The sequence below is a fragment of the Sus scrofa genome, chromosome 8 (assembly GCF_054392235.1).
Source record: "Sus scrofa isolate SSC_HxYL_T2T_F1_AM1 chromosome 8, Sscrofa_HxYL_maternal_Yorkshire_Landrace_v2.0, whole genome shotgun sequence".
NCBI lineage: Eukaryota > Metazoa > Chordata > Mammalia > Artiodactyla > Suidae > Sus > Sus scrofa.
In genome coordinates, this window is record NC_139390.1 from 53532926 (window position 1) to 53559162 (window position 26237).

A 26237-nucleotide genomic window follows, 5' to 3' on the forward strand; every position below is an offset into this window, starting at 1 on the left:
AATGTAAGAAATGTGAGTATCTATGCAGCTGGTCCACTAGGTCTCAGCACGCCCTGGGGGCTTGGGCGGGTAGCAGGGCCGTTGGAGACCCAAGAGGCTTCTCCCCGGGGCAGCCCAACTCAGAAAAACCGTCTGAGATCTTTTCCCGACTCGGCCAGGCTTGTTGCAGATGTGGTATATATACACAATGGAGTACTACTCAGCCATATAAAAGAATGACATAATGCCATTTGTAGCAACATGGATGGAACTAGAGACTCTCATACTGAGTGAAATGAGCCAGAAAGACAAAGACAAATACCATATGATATCACTTATAACTGGAATCTAATACCTAGCACAAATGAACATCTCCTCAGAAAAGAAAATCATGGACTTGGAGAAAAGACTTGTGGCTGCCTGATGGGAGGGGGAGGGAGTGGGAGGGATCGGGAGCTTGGGCTTATCAGACACAACCTAGAATAGATTTACAAGGAGATCCTGCTGAATAGCATTGAGAACTATGTCTAGATACTCATGTTGCAACAGAAGAAAGGGTGGGGGAAAAAACTGTAATTGCAATGTATACATGTAAGGATAACCTGACCCCCTTGCTGTACAGTGGGAAAAAAAAAAAAGAAATGTGAGTATCTACATATAAATGTATATGAATTTTTTAAAAAAGCAGTGAGGATGGAGAACCTAAGTTTTTAAATTTTGTTATATTTTCTATCAAAGATGCCCAAGGGTGCAAATGATGGTAATTATGAAAAAGAAGTGTGTCTCTCTGCTAATTAGTAAGGACCATTGCTACAGTGGATGAGAAGGAATAATGGATAAAATTTTGTTATTTTCAGAACTCATGTATTGCTCCTAATTCTATACATAAATCTCTAACTGAAAAGAAACTGAATTTTCCTTTTAGAGACTTCTAATTTGTACACTAACTTGTTTGTACTTACGTTACATAGTAGCTTTTTTTCCCATTTTAAAGTGTTAAGACCTTTATTCCAAATAACAAAACTGCCATGACTTCCTAGTAGTAAGAATAGAAAGAAAAAAAAAGAGTAGGGAAAAGGTACACATTTCCATCTCTCACTTGCACACTGTGTTAACCTAGCATAGCAGATTCATCATGATAGCATTTCAATCAGATTAAGCTCCTTAAGAGAGTAAACAAGTTTTGCTGTGTGGATGGTATACAAAACTTTTAGATACCCTTTTAGCACTTTTTAAAGCATTGGGGAGTTTGAGGTTGGTATTTGCAAACTATGACATTTAGAATGGATAAACTATAAGGTCCTACTGCAGAGCACAGGGAACTCTATCCAATATCTAGGGACAGACCACAGTGGAAGATAATATAAGGAAGGGAATATATATATATGTATGACTGGGTCACTATGCTGTACAGGAAAAATTAACACAACACTGTAAATCAACTACACCTTAATTAAAAAATTTAAGCATTTAGAGTTCCTTCCTGACAAAAATTTTCATCCTGCCCACAGGTGCCTCAACTTCTGATGATAACTAGAAAGGCCAGTAATGCAGGCTACCTAAGAATATGCACTGCTTAGGAGTTCTAATTGTGGCGCAGCAGAAATGAATCTGCCTAGTAACCAAGAGGTTGCGAGTTCTATTCCAGGCCCTGCTCAGTGAGCTAAGGATCCAGCATTGCCATGAGCTGTGGTATATGTCACAGATTCGGCCTGGATCCTGCATTGCTGTGGCTGTGGTGTAGGTTGGCAGCTGTAGCTCTCATTTGACCCCTAGCCTGAGAACTTCCAGAAAAGAACGTGTACTGCTTAAGTGAACTTTAACTTTCACAATGAAATGTCTTTATTTTTCAGCATGGTAGATATCTATAGCATGGAGGTGCTTTTTCAGTCAGGAATGCAAAAATCCCTGCCCTTCAGACCCTCACTAACACCTCACTTGTGAGTTGTCTGCCATAAAAGGCCTAACCTAAGCCTGGTGCAGACAGTTGATATTCAAGATAATTGTCTAAAGAATGAGCTGCTGACAACTTATTCCTTCAGGATTCTTTCCTATATTTCTACTTAATCAGAAAGCTGCCATTATCACTTTGTTTCCTTGTGTCATTCCACCTCTGTTTTGTTGATGGTATCCACCAAAGGCTCATAAAAGAAACCATGCGTATGTGGAAGATCTTTCTCATATATCACAAGGTTGCTGTTGAGAATGTACAACTTAATGTGGTTCAGTTGTATAAGCATTTTCTTAACGGGGGTGGTGGGGTGGTGGTGGTGATTCTCCTGATGAACTGCTATCCTTTCTTCAGGTATTTATTTTTTTCTTATCCTTTTAGGGTTGCACTTGCAGCATACGGAAGTTCCCAGGCTAGGGGTCAAATTGGTGTGACAGCCGCCAGCCTCTGCCACAGCCACAGCAACACATCTGCACACATCTGCAATGTACACTGTAGATGTACTGCAATGTACACGAGGCCAAGGATTGAACTCACATTCTCATGGATCCTAGTCAGGTCCTTAACTCACTGAGCCACACTGGGAACTTCCCTTTCTTCATTTAGACAAGATTAGACCAACAAACTTGAATCTATACACTGTTATGCCATAGCTTCTCCCAACATATTTATTTGTTGTGTTCAGACATAACAGTCCGATTCTGTGCTCAGCTATGCCCTAAACTTTATAGCAGTGGTTTTTGACTCAGTTTGCCAATCACCAAATGGCTTTTAGACTAGGACATATTTAACAGCATTAAAAAATATATTGTGATATATGTTAAAAACAAAATGGTAAAATACAGATTACGAGAGATGAGTCTGTGTTGCTGAAATAACTGTGATTAATTCCAGTATCTCCTCACTGGTCGTAGGGTCCCCAGAAGAGTACACATGAGAAATCTCACTGATCCTCACAATCCTCCTGAAAAGTCACCAATACACATGTTTACTCTAAGTGACTCTGCATGGACACTTAGGGAAACATTAGGTAGTTTTTCACTCTTTTATGTCAACTTCCTTTAGTAGACATCTATGCCTTCTGGACTACTCTCTTTCATACAGACAATGTATATGTTTACAAATATTGCTTGAACAGCTAAACATACTTCTCAAATTTCCAGGGGAAGCATAGTTTTAACTTCCCCAGAGATGGCTAAGTTATGTCCGGCCACATCATAAATAGATGCCTATTAGCGACTAAGGAAATCAACAAAGGGAATGACTGGGACATCATTTCACTGTCATCTCTTTCTCACCAAGTGTCTCTGTCTCTTAGGAAAGTAGGAAGGATGTTTTTTCAGTGAAACACAGAATCAAATCCACTTTGTTTCTATACAATGTCTCTGGTTATGAAACAAAATATTTGATGTCTTTAATGAAGCAAACAATTACCCCTGAATGTCAACTCTGCACTTCATGTGGGAAAAACTACTCCAAGAAGAATTAAGATTTTTTTACCATTTCAAGAACTCCTAAATTTATTCACTTAAAAGTTCACTTTTAGATAGACTAGAGGTGCAGTGGCAGCATAAAGTAAAAGGAATACAAATGACCCTTTTGTCTTACTATCAAAAAAGCTAATAAACATTAAAAAATAATAGATTAGAGATAAAAATATAAGTAGAGATAAGACACTCTTAGAAAATAAGATGATGTTTCAAAAAACCACCAGATTTCACTGCTTGCATCAACCTTACAAAATGCCCCCTTCACCTCAACCTCTTAATTTTCATATTTCCACTCATAAGACTTTCCCACACTTATTCAGAGATAGAGGTATGGCATAGTGTTTGATTTTTCTCACCCTCTTTCTCCTACATAAATTATTCAGGTATTGACAAGAGAGTATTTTTTTCACTGAAAGGTCTCTGTTGACTGATTCTCCCCTGAACAAAGCATAGGCTTGCCCAGCACGGAATTAAGACTTTTCATAGTCTAGGCCAATCTCATCTTCTAGGCTTTGCTGCCCACCACTCATTTGATGAAAGTCCTCTTTCCAAGCCATTTAAAGCTGGAATCTATTACCAAATCTTAAGTAAGTTCTTAAGCCAAGCCTGTCTTTATTCTCTCTGTGATGTGAGTCCTTTGTATTTGACTTTTTCCTACATTTTCATTTCTCAACTCAAATTACATTGATCCTCTGACTACACAGAAGTAGTCCCTTCATTCATTCATTCATTTTCTTTTTCTCTCCATTTCTTTGAATATGTATGTGGCATACAAAGCATGGACCTATGAAGCTGTGGGAAGTCAGAGATTTAGAATAGTACCTGAATAATTAGAATAGAGTTAGAATAATTTTATTTTTTACTGACTCAAATCCTACATTTAAGTCTTATGTAATTAATTTTTCTCCACAATGAGACTGTGGCAATTTAGAAGCAGTGGTCATCTTTTGCACTTTTCCTTTATTCCACTGTTTTTAGCACAAATATCATTTTATAATATTAACTTCTTCTCTCCTGGGTTTAGGTGAAAAGAAAATCTATCAGGTAACTAGCATTATAAGCCAGAAGGTAGAGTGATCTCTAAGCTAAAATCAGTCATTATTGAAAATAACTGAAAAAATAGCTTCTATTCATACAGATTACCTTGTGAAGAATCCTCTCTTAAGGGAACAGCACTAATGGACAGCAAAAAGAGAACTCATTAAAACATCTGTTTAAAGGCATTCCAGCCAAATGGAATTAGTAGCACTCCCAGAGAAGTTCTCATTCTAAAGGCAGAGAGTCCACTTTGATCATCCTTACACCCTTGGAGAAAACTATACTAATTTTCCACTAGACACCAGACAGTTATTCAACCAGGGCTGGAGATATTTGCTAAACCAGTTAGCTTCGTCCTCCATATGGTCTCAAAAAAACAAAGCCAATGTTGACTGAATCTAATGACCTATTATAGAATGTAAAGCAGTAACTAATTTATGACCCTAGAATCATAGGTTTGGACAATTTCATGTTGGAATAACTAGCATTTTTTTCTCTCAGGAAGTCTCTGTCAGATACAATCTGTGTTGCTTTAAAAATATTTCAAAATAAGAGATTTCCAAAGTTGTATCTGTAGTTATTCTGGGGCTTCAAAATTCTTTCAGCATGGAATCTACACTGTTAATAGTCCAGGTTTATTGTACTTTGAGTTTTTTTTAATCACTACAAAATAAAGAGTTAGTCACATTTTTATAAGATATCTTCATATAAATTGAAGAATAATATTCAGTTATTTCACTTTTTTTTGAGTGGAATTATTTTATTTCCTTAAAATTTTTATCAGAGACACTATTACTGAAAAATATTTACTCAAATTTTTTTTATTTCCCTCTGTACCTTCTCCATACATTCCAGATTCTTCATTAGTTGCATGGCACACAGTGCTCAGAGCAAAAAAGAAGAATGTCAATAAGCCAAGAGCACATTTGTCCCTGGCTCTTAAATGTCTTTCTTATTACTCTTATTAATCTAAGTTCTAACAATTCCTCTGTAGTTCCCAACTTAGATTTCTTAGACCTGTAGGGGGTTGATGTAGTTATAGAGGAACAGGAAACCAATAAAATCCCAGTAGAAGACACATATTCACCACTGATAAGATGGCACAAGTTATATTCAACACCACATGATTTTTCCATTTTTCATGCATAGGGCTTGATACATAGTAAATATTCAACAAATGTTTGCTATTAACGTAAAATTATATAAATTGATTTAATTTCCATTATTATTTAATGATAAATGATTGGAAGTTAAGAGAAAAATATATACATAGAGAAATTCTTAACAAAAAATAGAAATTTGTAGTGGATAAGTAATGAGGTCCTGCTCTATAGCACAGGGAACTGTATCTAATCTGTAGTGATGGAAGCTGATGGAGGATAATGTGATAAAAAATGTATATATGCATATAACTGGGTGACTTATCTGAATAACAAAAATTGACAGAAAAACTATAATAAAAATTTTTTTTAAAGAAAATTGACTGGGGAGATGGGATTAAGATGGTGGAATAGAAGGACTAGAGCTCAACTTTTCTTCCAAAAACAACAATATTCACAACTAAAGGCTGAGCAATCTTCACCCAAATGGACCAAAAACCTTAGAAAAGATATCCTATTCCAGAAGACAAAGAGAAGGACACATCAAGAGGTAGAAGGGGCAATTTCATGATATAAGCAACCCCATACCCCCCAGGTGGGAAGCCCCACAGACTGGAAACTAACTGGTTCACAGAGACTCACCTACAGGAGTGAGAGTTCTGAGTCCCACATCAAACTCCCACATGTGGGGATCTGGCACTGGGAGAAAGAGCCCCTGGAGCATCTGGCATTGAAGGTCATTTGGGCTTGGGTGCAGGAGCTCCACAGGACTTTGGGAAATGGAGACCCCATTCTTAAAAGGCATGCACAGATATTCACATGCACTGGGTCCCAGGGCAAAGCAAAGTCTCCATAGGAATCTGGGTCAAACCTGACTGCAGTTCTTGGAGGACATCCTGGGAAAACAGGGGTGAATGTGGCTTGTTGTGAAGGATGGACATCGAAAGCAAAGATTTTGGGAATATTCATCAGTGTGCCTTTCTCTGGAGGTGGCCATTTTGGGAAAATCTGGCCCCACCCGTGAGCCAGCTGCTGAGAAGCACCAGGGCAAACAACAACGCAGGTGGGATCACAGCTCCACCCCTCAGTAAACAGGTTGCCTGAAGACCCCGCAGGCACTCAGCCACCTCAAATCCCATCCAGAGACAAAGCCCCACCCACCAGAGGGATAAGAATCAGCTCCACCTACCAGTGGGCAGGCATCAGTCTCCTCCCATCAGGAAACCTATGGCAAGCCCCCATACCAACTTCAGCCACAAGAGGGGCAGACACCAGAAGTAAGAGAGGCTGCAATTCTATTATCTGTAAAAAGGTCACCACACCAAAAACCTATAAAAATGAAAAGACAGAGAACTATAACTCAGATGAGAAAGTGAGAAAGGAAAAACCCCAGAAAATAAGCTAAGTGAGGAGGAGATCCTCAGCCTCCAGGAAAAAGTCTTTAGATTGTTTATGCTAAAGATGATGCAAGACATTGGAAATAAACTGGAGGAAAAGATGGATAACTTATAGGAAACACTGACCTAAGAGATACAATTTATAAAACTTAAACAAGAAGAGATGCAAAATATAGTAACTGAAATAAAAAATTCGCTAGAAGCATCTAACAGCAGAATACAGGAGGCAGAAGAACGAATAAGCAAAGTGGAGGATGCAGAACAGAAATTATGGATGCAGAACAGAAAAGAGAAAAAAGATTGAAAAGAAATGAAGAGAGTCTCAGAGAACACTGGGACAACGTTAAATGCACCAACATCCATAATATAGGGGTGCCAGAAGGAGAAGAGAGAGAGAAGGGGACAGAAAAAATATTCCAAGAGATAATAGCTAAAAACTTCCCTCACATGGGAAAGGAACCACTCACTCAAATTCAGGAAGCACAACGAGTACCATAAAAAATAAACCCAAGAAGGAATACACCGAGACACATATTAATCAAACTGACCAAAATTAAGCGCAAAGAGAAAATCTTGAAAGCAGCTAGGGAAAAGGAACAAATACATACAAGGGAACCCCAATAAGGTTATCGGCAGATTTTTCAGCAGAGACTCTGCAGGCCAGAAGGGAGTGGCATGATATACTTAAAGTGATGAAAGGGAAAAAAAAAAAAAAAAAAACTCCAACCAAGATTACTTTACCCAGCAAGGCTCTCATTCAGATTTGAAGGAGAAATCAAAAGCTTCACAGATAAGCAAAAGCTGAGAGAATTCACCAATACTAAACCAGCCTTACAACAAATACCAAAGGAATTTCTCTAGGCAGAAAAGAAAAGACAGCAAAAGGTAACAAAAATTCCCAAATGACAAGGCTCACCAGTAAAGGTATATATACAGTAAAGATACAAAATCATCCATGCACAATTATATCACCAAAATCAGAAATCATGAGAAGAGGTGGGTACAAATAGAGAACACTGGAGATGAACTTGCAATTAAGAGAACAACAACTTAAAACAATCTCATACACATATAACTCTTATATCAAAACTTCAGAATAACTGCAAACCAAAAGTCTGCAATGGATACACAAACAAAGAAAAATCAACTCAAATACAGCACTAAAGGTAGTCATCAAACCAGAAGAGGAGTGAACAAAAGAAGAAGGGAAGAAAAAAGAGCAACAAAAACAAATCCAAGCAATTAATAAAATGGGAGTAAGAACATGCATATCAAATCCATCAGTGTGATACACCACATTAACAAAACTGAAGAACAAAAACCATATGATCCTCTTAATAGACACAGAAAAAGCCTTTGACAAAATCTAACACCAAGTTCTGATAAAAAACCCTTCAGAAAGTGGGCCTTGAGGGAACCTACCTCAACATAATAAAGACCATATGTGACAAACCCACAGCAAACATCATTCTCAATGGTGAAAAGCTGAAAGAATTTCTGCTGAGATCAGGAATAAGGCAAGGATGTCCACTCTCGCCACTAGTTGTCAACATAGTTCTGGAAGTCCTTGCCACAGCAATCAGAGAAGGAAAAGAAAGAAAAGGAATCCAAATTGGAAAGGAAGAAGTAAAACTATCCCTATTTGCAGATGACATGATGCTAGACCTAGAGAATCCTAAAGACTCTACCAGAAAACTGTTAGAGCTCATCCATGCATTTGGCAAAGTCACAGGATACAAAATAAACACACAGAAATTGATGGCATTTCTATACACTAACAATGAAAGAGCCAAAAAAGAAATTAGGCAAGCAATCCCATTTACCATCACATCCAAAAGAATAAAATACCTAGGAGTAAACCTACCTAAATAGACAAAAGACCTGTACTCTGAAAACTATAAGAAACTGATGAAAGAAATCCAAGATGACACAAATAGATGGAAAGATATACCATTCTCGTGGATTGGAAGAGTCAATATTACCAAAATGACTATACTACCTAAGGCAATCTACAGATTCAACACAATCCCTATCAAACTACCAAGGACATTTTTCACAGAACACAAACAAAATATCTTAAAGTTTGTTTGGAAGCACAAAAGACCCAGAATAGTCAAAGACATCCTTCAAAAGAAAAATGGAGCTGGAGGAATCAGGCTCACGGACTTCAGACTATACTACTACAAAGCAACAATCATCAAATCCATATGGTACTGGCACAAAGAAAGACATATAGATCAGTGGAACAGGATAGAAAGCCCAGAATTAAACCCACATGCCTTCAGCCAACTTATCTATGACAAAGATGGCAAGAATATATAACAGAGAAGAGATAGTCCTTTCAATAAATGGTGCTGGGGAAACTGGACAGCCACATGGAAAATAATGAAATTAGAACACTCCCTAACACCATACACAAAAATAAACTGCAAATGGATTAAAGACCTAGATATAAGACCAGACACTATCAAACTCTTAGAGGAAAACATGGGCCAAACACTCTCTGACATAAACCACAGCAACATCTTCTCAGATCCACCTCTCAGAGTATTGACAACCAAACAAAAATAAACAAATGGGACCTAATCAAACTTCAAAGTTTCTGCACAGCTAAGGAGACCCTAAACAACACAAAAAGACAACCCACAGAATGGGAGAAAATCTTTGCAAGTGAATCAACTGACAAGGGATTCACCTCCAAAATTTATAAACACCTTCTGCAGCTCCATACCAAAAAAACAAACAACCCCATCCAAAAATGGGCAGAAGATCTAAACAGGCAATTCTCCAAGGAAGACATACAGATGGGCATGAAACACATGAAAAGATGTTCAACATCACTCATGATTAGAGAAATGCAAATCAAAACCACAATGAGGTACCACCTTACACCAGCCAGAATGGCCATCAACAAAAAGTCTACAAACAATAAGTGCTGGAGAGGGTGTGGAGAAAAAGGACACTGTTGGTGGGATTGTGAAGTGGTGCAACCACTGTGGAAAGCAGGTTAGAGACTCCTCAGAAGACTAAACATAGAACTCCCATTTGACCCAGCAATCCCACTCCTGGGCATTTATCCAGAGAAAACCACGAATAGCAAAGACACACGTACTCCAATGTTCACTGCAACATTATTTACGATAGCCAAGACATGGAAACAACCTAAGTGCCCATTGATAGAGGAGTGGATCCAGAAGATGTGGTACATATATGCAATGGAATACTATTCAGCCATTAAAATGAATGGAATACTGGCATTTTTAGCAACATGGATGGACCTAGAAATTATCATGCTAAGTGAAGTCAGCCATACAATGAGACACCAACATCAAATGCTTTCACTGACATGTGGAATCTGAAAAAAGGACAGACTGAATTTGTAGAAGAGACACTGACTCACAGACTTTGAAAAACTTATGGTCTCCAGAGGAGATAGTTTGGGGGGTGGGGGGATGCACTGGGGTTGTGGGATGAAAATCCTATAAAACTGGAATTTGATGATCATTGTACAACTACAGATGTAATAAATTCTTTGAGTAATAAAAAATTAATTAAAAAAACAAAAACAAATGACTGTTTTTTAAATGCAGTGTTGTCGAGAGAAACTCTATAGTTCTCCTTCAGAAAAACAAGAATGTAAATGAACGCATCTTGAAAAAAAGTGGAATTGCTGTGTCATAGCTTAAATTTAAGATAAATATTTTTGTTAATCTTCTACAGAATCCTTATTTTTTTGTCATGAGACATGTTAATATCTGTCTTTACAAAATTTCCCTCCTTTTTAATAAGTGATTCTCCACAAATCTTGAGATTTTTTTTGACTAATTATGCCCTGAAAATTATTACATATATTCTAAAATCTAGTCTAATTTTTTTGAGTGTTCTTTCTATTACCACACTTAGCAATAATTAAGTTTGTTCAAATACTGGGGCAACAAAATACCCATGCTGGATGCACTTGGCATGGCCACTGTGCCAATGATTACAGTTGTGCAGGTACAGATTTTCCTCCAGATGGCCCCCTATTTACTGGGGGTATAGAGCATAATTTTTTCTCTTGTTTAGTGGAAATAGTTTACTTGACCAAAAATTAAAAAAAAAAAAAGCAAAAGAAAAGAAAAAGTTGCAAATGCCAAAATAAACAAGCTGTATTACATTTTCAGTCTCCTGGGTCAGTCAAAGAAATGTAATTATAGGAGTTCCCATCGTGGCTCAGGGGTTAACAAATCTGATCAGCATCCATGAGGATACAGGTTAGATCCCTGGCCTTACTCAGTGGGTTAAGGATCCAGCATTGCTGTGAGCTGTGATGTAGGCAGTAGACATGGCTTGGATCCCAGATTGCTGTGGTTATGGTGTAGGCCAGCAGCTACAGCTCCGATTCCACCCCTAGCCTGGGAACCTCCAAGTGCTGAGGGTGCAACCCTAAAAAGATAAAGAAAAAAAAAAGAAATATAACTAGAGGCAAAGAGATATTTTGCATCAACAATTCATAAGGCAGCCTACAAAAGATGGAGAAATCTATTTGCTTTAGACTATGTTTTAGAAACAGAAATAGCAAAATTGTCAACTTTGGGATAATCAGAAAGGTCATAAATGTGAAGGTTCAGAAAACATTCAATTTAATGTTACTCATGATTCTCCACGTAGTAGTCACGTGAAATGCATGCATATTAGACAGATTTTAGTACATCAGACTCACATGGTACATAGCCCATCATAACCAATAATCCTTGAATGTAAAACTAAGTATTGATAACAAGAAAAAAAATAATGCGTTTCCCAAAGATTGTCAGTATTTACTTACCTTCATAAGGTCTCAAGAGGTAGTTATTACAGATAAAATCGAATATATTTGTCCAGAGAAATGAAGGACATTATAATTACCAATATATTTGCCCAGGCCATATCAGTATGACTGACAGCAACTGCCCTTTTAAATTAGCTCACCAACCAATAAAGTTCTTTATCACAAGTCTTTAAAATATTGGCTGATAGAGATCATGCACCAGAGTTCATCTAACAAAGAAATGCTTTTCCACGATTCATTGAAATTGAATAATATGTAGGTAAAAGAAAGCTTGAAAAAAAATCAATTACATCTCCCATTGAATCAAAATTCAACTCTAATTCCAAATGAAATAAAAAAAAGTTTTCTGCAGTGGAAAAATCTTCCTTATTAAGATTAAAAATAGACAAACTTACGAAAAACAGTGGTGTCCTGTTTAATCCCAGCAGGACAATTAGGAAGATACTCTCAAAACTCTTCCTGGGTACATTTCCTGAAAAGGAAAATTAAATACAGTTAAAGGCTAAACAGGAAAAATAACTTTAAGAAAATTAAATTTGTGTAATGGAAAGACCCCACAAATACTGTACAAATCACAGATCTATCTAAATAGTCTTTACATGGGAATCCCTGGTGGTCCAGTGGTTAGGATTTGGCACTTTCATGCTGTGGCCTGGATTCAATCCCTGGACTAGGAACCAAGATCCCACATTAAGCTGCTGCTTGCTGTGGACAAAAACAAACAAATAAACAGTCTGTAATATAATACAGAGAGTGTTTCAAATGTCATTTGTGCCAATATTCAGATCAGGTGAAAGAATTTATATCAATTTGCATACCGTCCCCCAGCGTCTAGATACTTTAGTATAAGAAGAGTCAACTGAAGTTCTAATCTCTAATAAAAAAGTTCAAAATTGACTTCTGGTGTAAGCCATAAGAAGTCTGTTTAAGCCATTTATGTGTTGCTGGATAGCAAAGGCACTGAGCAAGAGCCCCCAAGACAGGGGACTGACTGAAAATCAAGCGAGAACATTTGGCCCCTGCTTGATACAGCTGTTGCATAAAGATAGCTGGAGACTGGTGAGGATGAATCAAAAGATGAAGCCCTTGAAGGACAACCATGAGAGCACAGTTGCACTGTGGGAGATGAGCCACAGTTTCACTGTGGGATCCTCCTATTTCCTAAGCAGCACATCAAGAGGAAATGCTCACCAGCACATGCTTTTTAGCCTCTTGTATCCCCACGTGTAAGACAGCACCAGCTACTCACCCCTTGTTTGTTTCAACAGAGGCAGAGATGACCGCCATGCTGCACAGCCTATGCTGGCTGAAAGGGCTAAGAATGTCAATTGTCCCTACAGTAAGCTGGCAACAGTCTTTTAAAATCTCTCCACAATTTTTTTAACATGAAGAAAGATCACAATTGGGTATTTTAACAAACTGGAGTAACAGAAGCTAACATTGATTACTTTTCAAAGAAATGTATAGAGTAGTATTGTAGTTGTAGATAAAATATGACATTTCAATATCAGAGTTGTATGTTTATAGAATCACTGTGGGTGGAGAGATGTGAGCTGGAGCCATGTAATAGTTGTCTACAGTAATTGTGCCAGAGGGTGTGAAGAAAAGGGAACACTTTACTCTGTTGGGAGGAATGTAAATTTGTGCAGCCACTGTGGAAAATAAAAATCTAAAAAATAGAACTGCCATATGACCTAGCAAGTCCACTCCTAAGTATGTATATATCTGAGAAAAATCAAAACGCAAATTTGAAAAGACACATGCACCCCATTGTTCATAGCAGCACTATTTACAATAGTCAAGACATGGAAGCAACCTAATTGTCCATCAACAGAGGAATGGATAAAGAAGAAATAGTACATATATACAATGGGATATCACTCAGCCATTAAAAAAAGAGCAACATAATGCTTTTTTGCAGCAACATGAATGGATCTAGAGAGTATCATAATAATAAACTCAGACGAAGACAAATACCATATGATATCACTTATATGTGGCGTCAAAAAAATACAGCAAATTAGTGAATGTAAAAAAAAAGCAGCAGAATAACAAATGAAGAAAACAAGCCAATAGTTACCAGTGGGGAGGGAGATGACGAAAAGGCCAATATAGGGGTTGAGGGTTAAATTAAAAATGGTTATTATGGGATTAAATAAAATTATGTGTAAAACTTTTGAAAAATCTAAAGCACTATAGAATTTACAGAATCTTTTTTTCAATAAAAATTTAAATAAATCAATAAAATAATCATGCCTATGGAACTAATAAGTTGATTTATGAAAGTTGGTTGCTTCCACTGGAAATACATCGTACATGATAGAAAAAACTAAACACAAACTAAGTATAAGAAATGGAATGTCAGATGAATTATTAGAGAAATAACAATAATAAAAACAACAGAACTATTTTCTCAAGGAAAGAACACAGTGTATAGATCTATGAGAACATCCATTACCTTTTAAATATTTTCAGTGGCATTCTAAAAATAGGTCATTGCTATTAATCTGCTTTCACTGTTTTTTAAAATAAATTATGTATTTTCAGATACCCCCAAATAAGTAGAGTCTTAGCAATCAAATGCCATTATCAGGTGCAAATAACTTCTTCACAAATTAAAAAATGGTACTCTTCTTTGGTTCAGAATAGTCCAACAACTGCCATCAGGTTTATATAGCTGACTTCAGTTACGCTTAAGGTGAATAACTTGAAAGTATTCCATGTTTCAAAGGATCTGTTTTTTTTTACAGGTGATATAATTTACATGGAAGTTAGATATTACAATCTGAGTTCCAAATACAAAGTATCGTGAAATACCAATGGGTCTGTTAGCATCATGAAAGCCTAACAAATTGTGCAATTGTTATGTTGTCATTCACTGCACGAGAGAAATTAGTATTTCATATTCTCCTGACTCACCATTTCAAGTTTTCTGGCTGGCCTTTGCAAAGCCTAATAACCCAGATAATTTCCATCGTTACATGGACCTGTCCAATACCTCTATTTCCTTGTGTGTTGTATGGCAAGAGAGACAGGAAAGCACAGAAAGGAGGGAGGGAGGAAGGGGGAGGAGAAAGAGCAAATCTCACACAAAGAGACATGCATCTGGGGACACAAGAGACTTGGTGACTCAACTATGGTCACCATGGGTGTTTTTACATATTTGGGCATTTGCCAAGGTGGGTGTGAAAAGTATCTTTGATGGTAATGGAGGAGAATCCTGAACAGAACTGAGTGAAGAGAGAATTGCACAGTAAGTTTATCCTCAAAATAAATTATCCAGCAGAAGTGCGGATATGTCAAGATTTAATCAATAGATGGTACGTAATGATTTATCTTCCAAACCACTGCCCTGTGACTGCTGCAGATGATTCTGGAAGGAGAATGGAAGATAAAGGTGAAGTTACTGTTTCACTAAATACATGGGATGGCATTGTATCCTTAGATTGAGCACAGCCTACTCATTGTGAACCTTGGTATTTTTGTATGTTTATTATAATGTTTAATCCAAAAATAGATGATTTGTATAAAGCATTATGACAAACTTCCAGTAAATGGGATAAATTGTTCTAACAGAAGGATCAATATACATCATTCTACTTGTATTTACAAAGGAGGAATAAGTTTGATAACTGAAAGTTCTGATCATCAAAAAAATAGTGTTGATTTTAAAACAACTATGATAATCTGTGCTTTTAAACAAGTGGCTGGGCTTCAAACTGATACATCCAACAACACTCTCACTCTCTTTTATATGATCTATTTATTTAATCTGTGTAACATTGTCTCTCTCTCTCTCTATATATATATATGTACACATACATATATAAATTAAATAGTTTCTCATTGATGTTAATACAATGACTATATTTAATATATTTTATTATATTTCACACCATCTGATTTTTATTTACTGTAGCATAAAGATATTGCTGAGTTCCCTATTTAAATATAGAAGGTGATTTTATTATGATACAAATCAGCACAGAAGTATTAGTAACTAATCATTAAAAATCCAAGAGTAAATATTAATACAGGCTGACATTAGAAATTAGTGTAAAATGATCCACGCATCATATTACAAAAAACTACCATTTTAGTGTGAAAATTTGGTCAAACAAAAGTTAAATGCTGTGTTAAAATTTGCTGTTTCTTTCTAAAACAGGCTTTATATGACAACATATCATTATGTTATGTTTTATTATTTTCTCTAGTACTAACAATGTGATAAAATTTACAATAAATCTCTTAGAATATAATCATGATAACAAGTTTATTTTATTATAATAAAAAGTAATTGAGACAAGAAAACAAAAAGTGGAAAACCTTACACAAAAAATAAAAAGGAAATTACCTGAAACATCAAAAATATTTTGAAGAATAAAGACTGAATGACCAAAAAGAAAAAAAGAGGGAGGACCTCAGAGCTATTAATTTTAGCAGAATGTGGTATGAGCCATAAATGATGGAACAGAATAGACAATATCTCCTACTTTCATGTCGATAGTGACCACTGACTTTTAAGGAATACCGGCAGGGAAAAAAAATCCTGAAAAAACCACCAAGCCAACGTGTTCCCTTAAAATAACAGAATATAGACTTTATTTTTAATTTCTGACATAGTTTTAAATATTTATAAATGAGCTACTCTTACTAAAAATCATCCATCTCATAAAAGAAAGTTTGTCTTTGTATAAGACAGCTGAGGTTTGGGGATATTTGTTATATTCCGATTTTTTTTTTTTTTTTTGGTCTTTTTAGGGCCGCACCTGTAGCATAAGGAGATTCCCAGTCAAGGAGTCGAATCAAAGCTATAGCTGCCAGCCTACACCACAGCCACAGTAACACGGGATCCTTAACCCACAGAGTGAGGCCAGGGATGGAACCTGCCTCCTCACGGAGGCTAGTCAGATTTGTTTCCACTGAGCCACAACAGGAAGTCCATATTCTGATGTTTTCAAATAAAAAAAATCTTACATTCTGCTTACGCTACACAAAGCATCTTGTAGTTAGTCTGAATTTCTGCAGACATATAAAAATTCTGAATCAGTACTTGAGAATGAGCAAAATCAAATATGGGCAGTGAGTAAACAAATAAAGTGAATTGGACAGAAATCATAGTGCTAGGTATTTAAAATTAAAATCGAACTTGGAAAAATCAGTAACTATTTTTGTTGTAGAAAAGACACTAAATGAAAATAAGAGATGACATCTTCTTGAACATATTATATACATAATTTTGGTTTTGGCAAGGCAGAGATGTACAGAAAATCATCCAAAGTATATGAGAGTTATAATGGAAATTTTCTGCATTTGGCAAAGATCATGGTAAAACTTGATAATATTATGAAAGAATGTTTATTCAGACTACAAACATTGGCATCAAATAATACAACATATCATTTAAGGAATAATATACAAAACTGAATAATTAGATTTATTGCAGGAATAATGAATTACTCATTTTGAGGGGAATGCTAAACATTACTCAAATTATTTTAGATACAGCTCATACTATAAGCATTGTATAGCAAAGTCTAATCATTGAGAATTGGATCAATTGAAATTTTGACCATTTTTATATGAACATTTTTTGAGAAATATCTTCCAAGAGATACAACTTCAAGGTCCAAAATTTTGTAGATTCTTAAAATTCCAAATCTAGGGGGGAAATTGATGGCTAGGCAGATGCCATAGCTGCCATAAAATACACAGAAAACATAATAGGTTTCAATAATTTTGATTTCAGGAGAAGGTACTCAAAAGAAAATTCTAAGGATTTCTAATTTTTTAATTTTGCTGTCCAGTCCATAAACATGAACACTTAATGATACAGCAAACATTTCTTTGGACATCCCTGATTTTGTCTTGTAAAGCTAAAGATCTCAACAACTTTCCCTGGCTTCAATTAAAGTTTGGATGACTCTAAAAATGTGTCATTCATAAACATGAAAATATTGTAAATGCTCCACGGAAAAGTTAAATTATGTCAACATACACTAAAAGCTCAAAGCTAGCATGCAAGTTTTTAAATAACTCTCTTGATGAGAAAGCTAGACAATGGTGTGCTTTCCAAAATATCTGTCTTTAAATTTATTTCCTAATTGTGCCTGCTGTACTAAGTAAATTTAACATTTTAGAGCAGAAGTCTGCAAACCCTTTTGTGAAGGATCATATAGTAAATATTGTAAGCTTTGCAGGGTGTATATAGTTTCTGTTCTGTTGCAAATTCTCTGTGTTTTCACTCCTTTAAAAACATAAAACAATATTCTTAGCTCATGGGCCACACAAAAGCAAGCCACAGTTTGCCAGTTTATGTTTTAGAGTTTTGTTAATACGGTAGCCACTAGCCACATGTAATGTTAATTTAAATTTAAGCAATAAAATCAAATCAGATGAAAAACTCTCTAGTTCTCAAAAACAAAAACAAAAACAAAAAAAACAACCTATTTCTCAGTTAGATCCTGTGGCTAGTGGCAATGGTGATGAACAGAGCAGATAGAAAGGATTTCATGAAAGTTCTGTTGGATAGCACTGTTTCAGAGAAGAAAAAAAAAAAATGCCAAATCTCAGTGTGTGTGTCCCTTAAAAGCATTAGGAAAAAACAAAGTAATAATGACTAAATCTCTTGATACTGACGCTAATCTCTGCCACGTGGAAAATACCAGAATTACAAAGATGGCTTAATTTGACCATGAATTCCATTGTGGGTCCATCTTTTATCCAAAATTAAAATCCCAATCAATATGCCAAGTCAAGGTCTCTTTTAAATAACAGAATAATTCATACTTTAAGAAAATAGTTTATAATATTAAAAAAATAACATTCTCATTTATTTTAGGCCCATAGTTTTAGCACTTTAATGGATATACATATCATCTAGGGGCCTTTGTAAAATGCAAAGTCTGATACAGTGGATCTAAATTGTACCATAAATTCTGCATTTCTAACAAGTCCCTACGTGATGTTGAAATTGCTGGTTCATGGACACACTATGCATAGCAAGGTTAAAGATGATGCATGCAATTTGGTGAACAATAATAAGTATGAACAAAAGCTATGAAATACTTAATACTGAGGAGCCAGCAATACTATACATTTATGAGAAATCACATCAGGAACTAAAACTTTAAGTTGTTCTTTAAAATATAGCATGTTATTCATTGAAGTACTATAAAATACTATAGAAGTAACTTACTAAATACTTTAAAAGCGTGTTATCAGAATGTATTGAACATTTTCAGTATTCTTTGCCAAATGTAAATGCAAATATTAAAAGCCATTTGTCTGCAAAAATACTGTCAAATACACCAACCTTAAATACAGAAGATAAAAACTTCAATATTGGAGTATTGAAACTATCTAAATATTGAATTGTGAGTTTTGATTGCCATAACAAAATCTCAGTAGCCAGAATCTGAAACTCTTTGTACTTATGCTGAAAAAAATAGAGATCAATAAGAACATAAAATCATTCATAGCCTATGGCATAATTAGGCTACAATTACTAAACTTTCAAAAACATGTAAAATAATATTTGAAGTAAATATTGATAGTTCCTTGTCCATTTATAAACAGAGCTGGTGAAAAGTAAAGAAGTGAGGTGAGTGAAGTGGAGACCTAGTGATGATGGAACAGATAACATCAATTAGAGTTCAGAGTTTTAAGTATAGAAAAAGAAGATTTAAGCAAAGAAATAAATAAGGACAAACAACCTCAAATATATATAATTGGAGTCACTGAAAAAGAAGAATCTTATAATGGAATAGTAGTACTACTTTAAATATAATTCAAGGAAACATTCCAGAAATAAAAGAAAATCTTTATGTACTGTACTAAAAGCATCAACCTATACTTGGGGAAATAGTTGACCCCAAGACATATACTAATGACTATCCTAAAAATGTTTAGATTTTTTAGATTAAAAAAAGATCTCTGCATATAGCAAAACAGAAATGACTCACTGAGAAGCAAAAGAAAATTTGATTAACCATAGACTTTGTGACAGAAGTAGATGAAGTAAGAAAACAATGGCAAAACATTATCAATGAAATAACGAGAAGTGTGAGATGATATCTTTACAGATATACAAGTCCAGTTTAAGCATCAAGGTTTAGGAAGATATGTAAAACGTGAAAGAACTCAGGTGTACTATGCTCAGGAGTCTATCCTGCAGAAGAATACAAGCTTCAGCTAATCAAGGGACAACTTGAGAAATTCTGATTTAAAACAGTGATGAGCCTGTGTGTTGTATTTATTTGTGAACCTAGGCAAAATGTAGGTTGTGATATCTGTGGAAGAATAGTAAGGAAAGTTATAATGTAGATATCATAGAAATAATTCAACTGAAAAGTGGGAGGAGAGGGAGGAGAGAAAGAAAATACTCAGCTAATTGCTGCACGGGGAGAGGTAAATAATAGACATTACTATTATTAGCATTAATGCCTAGTCTGACAAACCAAATAGTAGAAGGATAAGTGAGGAAAAGTATTGACAGCATTGTAACAAGTCCTAGAACAAGTATAATCACTAGAAAAAAAAGATGCAAATCTTGTGAAATATTAAAAAGTAATTATAAAAATAAATAGGCTTAATCCACCTTTTTTTCTAAAAAACAAAATTCAATTCTATTTTGTATGTAAGAGCCACAGATTTAAAAACAATTGATTCAGAAAAGCAAAATATAAAAAGGATGTGCAAAACCATTCCAACCAATGCAAATTAAACAAAATGCCAATCAGATGCAATTAGTTTTTAATTCTGATATAAGAAAGTAAAATTCATATTAAAAACTGGCAACAAAGGACATTTTTTAATGCTAAGGACCAAATATCACAATGAAAAATATAAATATAAATATCTGAATGCAATAAAACCACAACCACCTTCAAAATAAACAAGTAGATTCAGGAAGAAATTGAAAGGAAATATTAATAATAGAAGACTCTCAGACTGAGATAGAGATAGGAAAAATATTTTAAAAATATAAATATCTATAATGTATACATTAATAAAGGTTTTATTAATAAGGGTTAATTAATAATTTTTTTGCACAGCAGAAATGAAAGGCACACCTTATTCATACCAATAAGAATTACCATATTCTCAGCCCTTAAAAAACATGTCTCATAGCAGAAATAATATAAATAATATTTCCATATCACAATGAAATAAAACAAAAAATTAATAGCAAAAATTGTTAGTTTCTGTGACCAAAAATTTTAAAAAATTTTAGTTACACAATTCTAGATTTGAAGGGATATTTTACACCAAAATTGAAATATTAAAAAAGATAATGATAATGAAAAACTAGGATCTTTGAGTTGGATATAATAAAAACATTAATCAAAGGAAAGTCATGTTTTAAACAGATAGGTCAGCACAAATAAAAAAATAAAAATAAATGAGTAAAATATTAAAAGCAAAATTTGGTGGGGGGGGAGTAAGCCAAAAGCAAGCAAAAGGAAAAAAAATAAAGATAAAGCAAAAATTCAAGTTAGAAATTTTTTAAAGGAGGAATAATTATCTTTTGAGGAAAAAAGTAACAAAAACATCAAAACTGTGAACTAAGCTAATATACAGAAAAAAGAATCATGATGACACAGAAGGGAATAACTTTTGCAATTGACCATGTTAAAAAATCTTAAGACTTTTTTCATAAGTTTATGCAAATAAATTTGAAATTCTAGCTGAAATGGATAATTTCATAGGAAAAATATTTTTAAAATTTTTATAAACAAATAAAAAGATTAAATGGAGCTATTTCTACAACAAAAATAAATTTATAAAACAAATACCACATACAAAAGAACAGGCTCAGATATTTTCACAGGTAAAATCAAATTTTCAAAGACCTAATAATGCTAACAGTATTTAAATTGTTCTGAAGAAAACACAAAGAATTATTTTAAAATCATTTTTGAAGGGAAAATAATAAATACCAAAGCTTGATAAAAATTGTACTGCATAGAAGAACTACAGATCAAACTATATCTGCCCATTCAGGACTCTTGGCCTTCTTAATCAACAGAAATTGTGAGAAGCCAGGCAGGAAAATTCAGAAGAGGCTTTATTGGGGCCTCAGCTGCACAGGAGGGAGTGAAAACAAGCAAGGGTTCCCTGGCTTGCTTGCTTGCTGTGGGGGATGGTGAACTGGTTCCCTATATGGCATGATGATAGTTAGGGGTGGGTCCAGGGGTCAGGCCAGAGGGATAGCTTAGGTGGTCTGCCCACCCCCTTTGGTGGTGGTGTGTGTAGGGGGCATGCACAGTTCCCTGCTTTTGCTCCCACACCCTGCTTTTGCTCTGGGCTTTTCAGAAGTGGCAGTTAGTTTCTACATTTATATATATATTTGCCCCAACTACACAGGCACATAGTTATTTTTAATCTCTCATGGTTTCTTTGTATTTTGTCACTCAAAGAGATGTTTGTACAGGTGCAAGCACTACATCCATTGCAGCAAAGGATCCCAAGGTTCCAGTCCCAACCTGTCTTAAGACCTCAGCCTGGCGGCCCCTCTCTCTGCAGTACACTATAGAAGAGTTCATGGATTTACCCCATGATCCCATTCTATAGGGAAGATGCCCTTCTCCCAACATAAGAGAACACACACCATCTCTGACCCGCTTCCACTTTTGGACAGCTCTTATATGGGCTCCAAAATCTGGCACGGATTGCCCCTGGATGTGGCCCCAACCCAAGCACCTTACACCAGGCTAGCACCCTAGCAGGGTCCTGCTTCACCCTTCTGGAACTCTACCCCATACAAATGCCCTTCTTGCTCAGTCCCACCTACTTGTCTTTGAACTGGAATTTTAGAAAGAGAAGGTCAGTGAGAGGAAAGCAGGGGATGGTAAAGAGGGCAGGTCTTGATTTTTAAATACTTCTCTCAACTAAAAGACACCAGGCCTCAGAGGAGAAATGGTTGGTGAGAGCATTATTGCCTTAAAATATTAGCCCATCTGCAGCTGCAGAGTTTTTATGGTTTTTCTCTGTCTATTTTATAACAGAAGAGTCATGATTAAGATGGAGGAAGAAGCAGCTCTTGTCACAACAAAGTAATTTGTCATTTGGAAAATCACAATGGATGTCTAATTTATTTTAAAACTTGATAAAGCGTTTTATCATGGCCTGACAATACTCTCTAAGAAAAAAAGCATACAGCTCGAAGAACTGATTAAGGAAGCCAATTAATAGAGTTCATTAGTACTATACTTTCCTATTGCACATGGTTGTAGTTAAGCTAAAACAGTAAAGTATTTGACACTCTATTCTGGAAGCTGGGATGAATAATCTGAGAATAAATTATCCAGAAGGATGTCACAGTCTCTGAGAAGCAGTCATTGTTATAAGCACTTCCAACTTCTTATATTAACTCTTCTGTATATTAGCTAATTATATAATTTCATCATCTACTCATAGTATGATTTTACTCATCCATGATTTTTTTATGTATAGATATATTGGCTCATTGTAGATTTTTTCCCATAGTTTCCATATCCGCTGGTACAATCAAATGTTGGGTTTTTTAATGAATAATTGTTCTAAATAAATTTCTAGTTATGAAACTTTTCTAAAATCATCAAGTCTATTTTAGAAAGTGAATCTCATGTTATTGAATTTTGATCAAGTATGTTAGTAACTTACAATCTAGAGTTTTGTAAAAGAACATGCAATAAGTTAGCATAATGTTTTGGATAAGCTTCATTAGAATTCAAAAGTCACATAATGTGATTTTTATAAAATACCCATTCTGAATTTAAGTACCAATGATACCATCTGAAAGGAAAAATGGAATAAAACATTTAAAAAATAAACATATCTTAAGCACATATGAATTTTAGTTTCTTCAGAATGGTTTATCACAGTAGAATGCTTAAGCATTTTTCAAAATAATTATGCTCTGAAATAGTTATTAAAATGTGGATGTGTATTCAAAGGTACAAAAGTAATTTTAAATTCAAATATGGAGTGCTTTGGTTTCACAAGAAAGATTATGTAGAAAGCAGTTCACTGTTTCTTCACTCAAGATTTCAAAGTTCTCCAATGATTTCATTTAGAATCTAACTTCATTTTCATCTTTTTGAATAAAGTGTTTAAGGCTACAATACCATTGTTATATTTGAATTGTGTACAGATTACACTTGCTAAATGCTGAAGAGAAGAGTGCTTTGTCATTAAAGAAGAGTTTTTACAAGAACCTCCTATTGTCTCCACAAAATGAGTGAAGTTACCTTTTTCAAACTGGAAAATTGAAGTTCAGAGAGAATAAATGACCTCTAAATATTGTGGCCTTTTGTGACCCTGAGGCAGCTTGGGAGTCTGCTACTTTGGACTCAGTGTCCCTTTCAGGATACAGGATTCTCTTATCATCAATTAACAAGTTACTGGATATAGTTACCTATTATCAATGCAAAGTAAATGGAGGTGAATTTTTCTCTTCCCACTACAATTCTGCATTAATGACTTTCTAGAATAGAGACTCTTTTACATTGATAAAAATGATTATCTGTCATCTCTTTGTGGACAGAGGAGGAGTGATTTGTGAAATAACTTGACTCATTCTCTTCTTTGGGGTTGAAACATTATTTGCAAACCACATGAATATCAAGCTTCCTCTCGTAGTATAAAGGAACATATATGCAATATCTCTAGGGAAATCATAGAAGGGTCCTCACAAAACCAGCCCCTTTGAAGTCAATGAAAAAAAGCCATCCTTGAGGTGCTGAGGTGGTTTCCTTGGGATAGATGTGCTTACTTTGGAAGACAAGGGCTAAAATGCAACTGGGAGTTAGTTTTATATGAACATTTGCAGAGCAGATGGAAGAAAGCTAAATAAAGTATATGCAGGTACAGAAAGAGAAGTTTCCTATTTAATTTGCCATTGAACAGTGGAAGAGCTTGAGCATTTGTCTATGGGAAAGACTTTCTCCTGTCAGAGCAGATGACATTTTGCTTTTTGGAAATGCAGTCCCATAATTGTAAACCTAATTTGTTGTAAAACTTGAAAGAGCAGCATAATGCTCAGGGAAAAAGATATTTTCTAAGAACTAATTGAGGAAAACAAATGAATATTACAAGCTACTATTACAAATTTCTATTTGCCTCTTTTAAAAGATTGTAAGTAAACAGAATAGGAAATTATTTGTGACTGTACATTTAAGATCTGACTCTGGAAAGGCTAATAATTAATTATCAGAGAGGACAGCAGACCTTCTACAATTCCACCAGTGACGACCCTGTTTGCAAACTCATTTCCTGCACCTGATGCCCTTTAAACAGCATGATTTAATTAGCACACCTCTTGAGTGGCCTTCGGTGAATTAACTAGCTTTACCTGACAGTGCAGTTTCTAACATGAAGTTTGTGTATTGAATACATGTAAGACATGCCATGTAAATTTCTATTAAGAAAATCCAAGTGTTTTTTTCAGGAAGGCACTGACTGCTGCATCCTTGCCTGAAAACAACGAAACAATATTTACTTACAAATCCCATATACTATAACATTAATTTAATATTATCCATTGAAATGTTCCAAATTCTAAGGATAAGAAATCCTATGCAGAAAAGCTGATAGAACAAAATAAAATGAAATAAACAAAAACCTGTAACTGTCTGCGTATTTGGCAGTATAAATGACTTATACCTCACGAGAGAAAAATTGTCATGAGGCAAAAATAAAGTAAGGTAAACCCCTTCCCTCTTTAATTTTTGCTGGAATGGGGGTGCAGAGGCTTTATTAGATCCAAATTAACATTTTTAGCAGGGATACATTACAGGTGATTTTCTTCATGTTGCATCACATTAGAAAGTTAAAAGTTATCACATTGTCCTACTATGAGTGATAGTCAACTATAAATGCAGGCATTTGGCTCAGATGATCATGGTCAGTTCTGGCCACTGGAAATGTACAATTTTCCCTTTGCAATCTGCTGGATTCTTTTGCCAGCATTTGAATATCCAGTTCCCCAATGAGCATCAACAGGATAGTTTTAGTATTGAATGAATACCCTTACCTGAAGTAGGTATAAATGCTGAATTTCCAATTCTATCATTCTATATACTTTTATATCTAGCACATCTTTCACAAAAAAAAGCATTATTCTTCTTTTCCCCTTTCTCATATATGTATGTATGTACATATACATGTATGCGTGTATGTGTTAATTACAATAGCATTCACAGATCTGAACACACTATATTATAATCAATTGTAGACATTATCATTTTCAGATGTTCAAATATGTCATAAATTTATCCAATACAAACATCTTCAAACCAGGTAATCTTTCTTCTTCCCATGATCCCATTGGTTGTCAAACTCCCTTGCTTTCTGGTAGATAAAATGTCCCAGACACTACATGTACTAAAGTTGCCCCAGATATGAAATCAACTTACTAGCAATGAAGAGGAATAAATTGCCTGCTTGGAGCACTTTGGAGCAGGCACAGGGAAACTGTGGCTTGGTCCC

At 35.2% G+C, this 26237-nt stretch overlaps 1 protein-coding gene across 49 annotated transcripts in view; it reads right to left on the reverse strand.

The window, feature by feature from the left end:
• Nucleotides 1–26237, reverse strand: part of MARCHF1 (membrane associated ring-CH-type finger 1) — an 836078-nt gene that overhangs the window by 563649 nt on the left and 246192 nt on the right. For 44 of the 49 annotated variants that reach the window (XM_084972222.1, XM_084972248.1, XM_084972203.1 and 41 more), the window contains one exon: nt 12161–12237. Coding sequence is in view for 1 of the 49 variants with exons in the window: in XM_084972202.1 (XP_084828328.1) it covers nt 12161–12237 (77 nt within the window). In the remaining 48 variants the exon portion in view is untranslated. Of the gene's footprint in view, nt 1–6747; nt 6888–12160; nt 12238–26237 lie in introns of all 49 variants that reach the window. The other 5 variants (XM_084972233.1, XM_084972230.1, XM_084972250.1 and 2 more) reach the window with 1 other exon arrangement.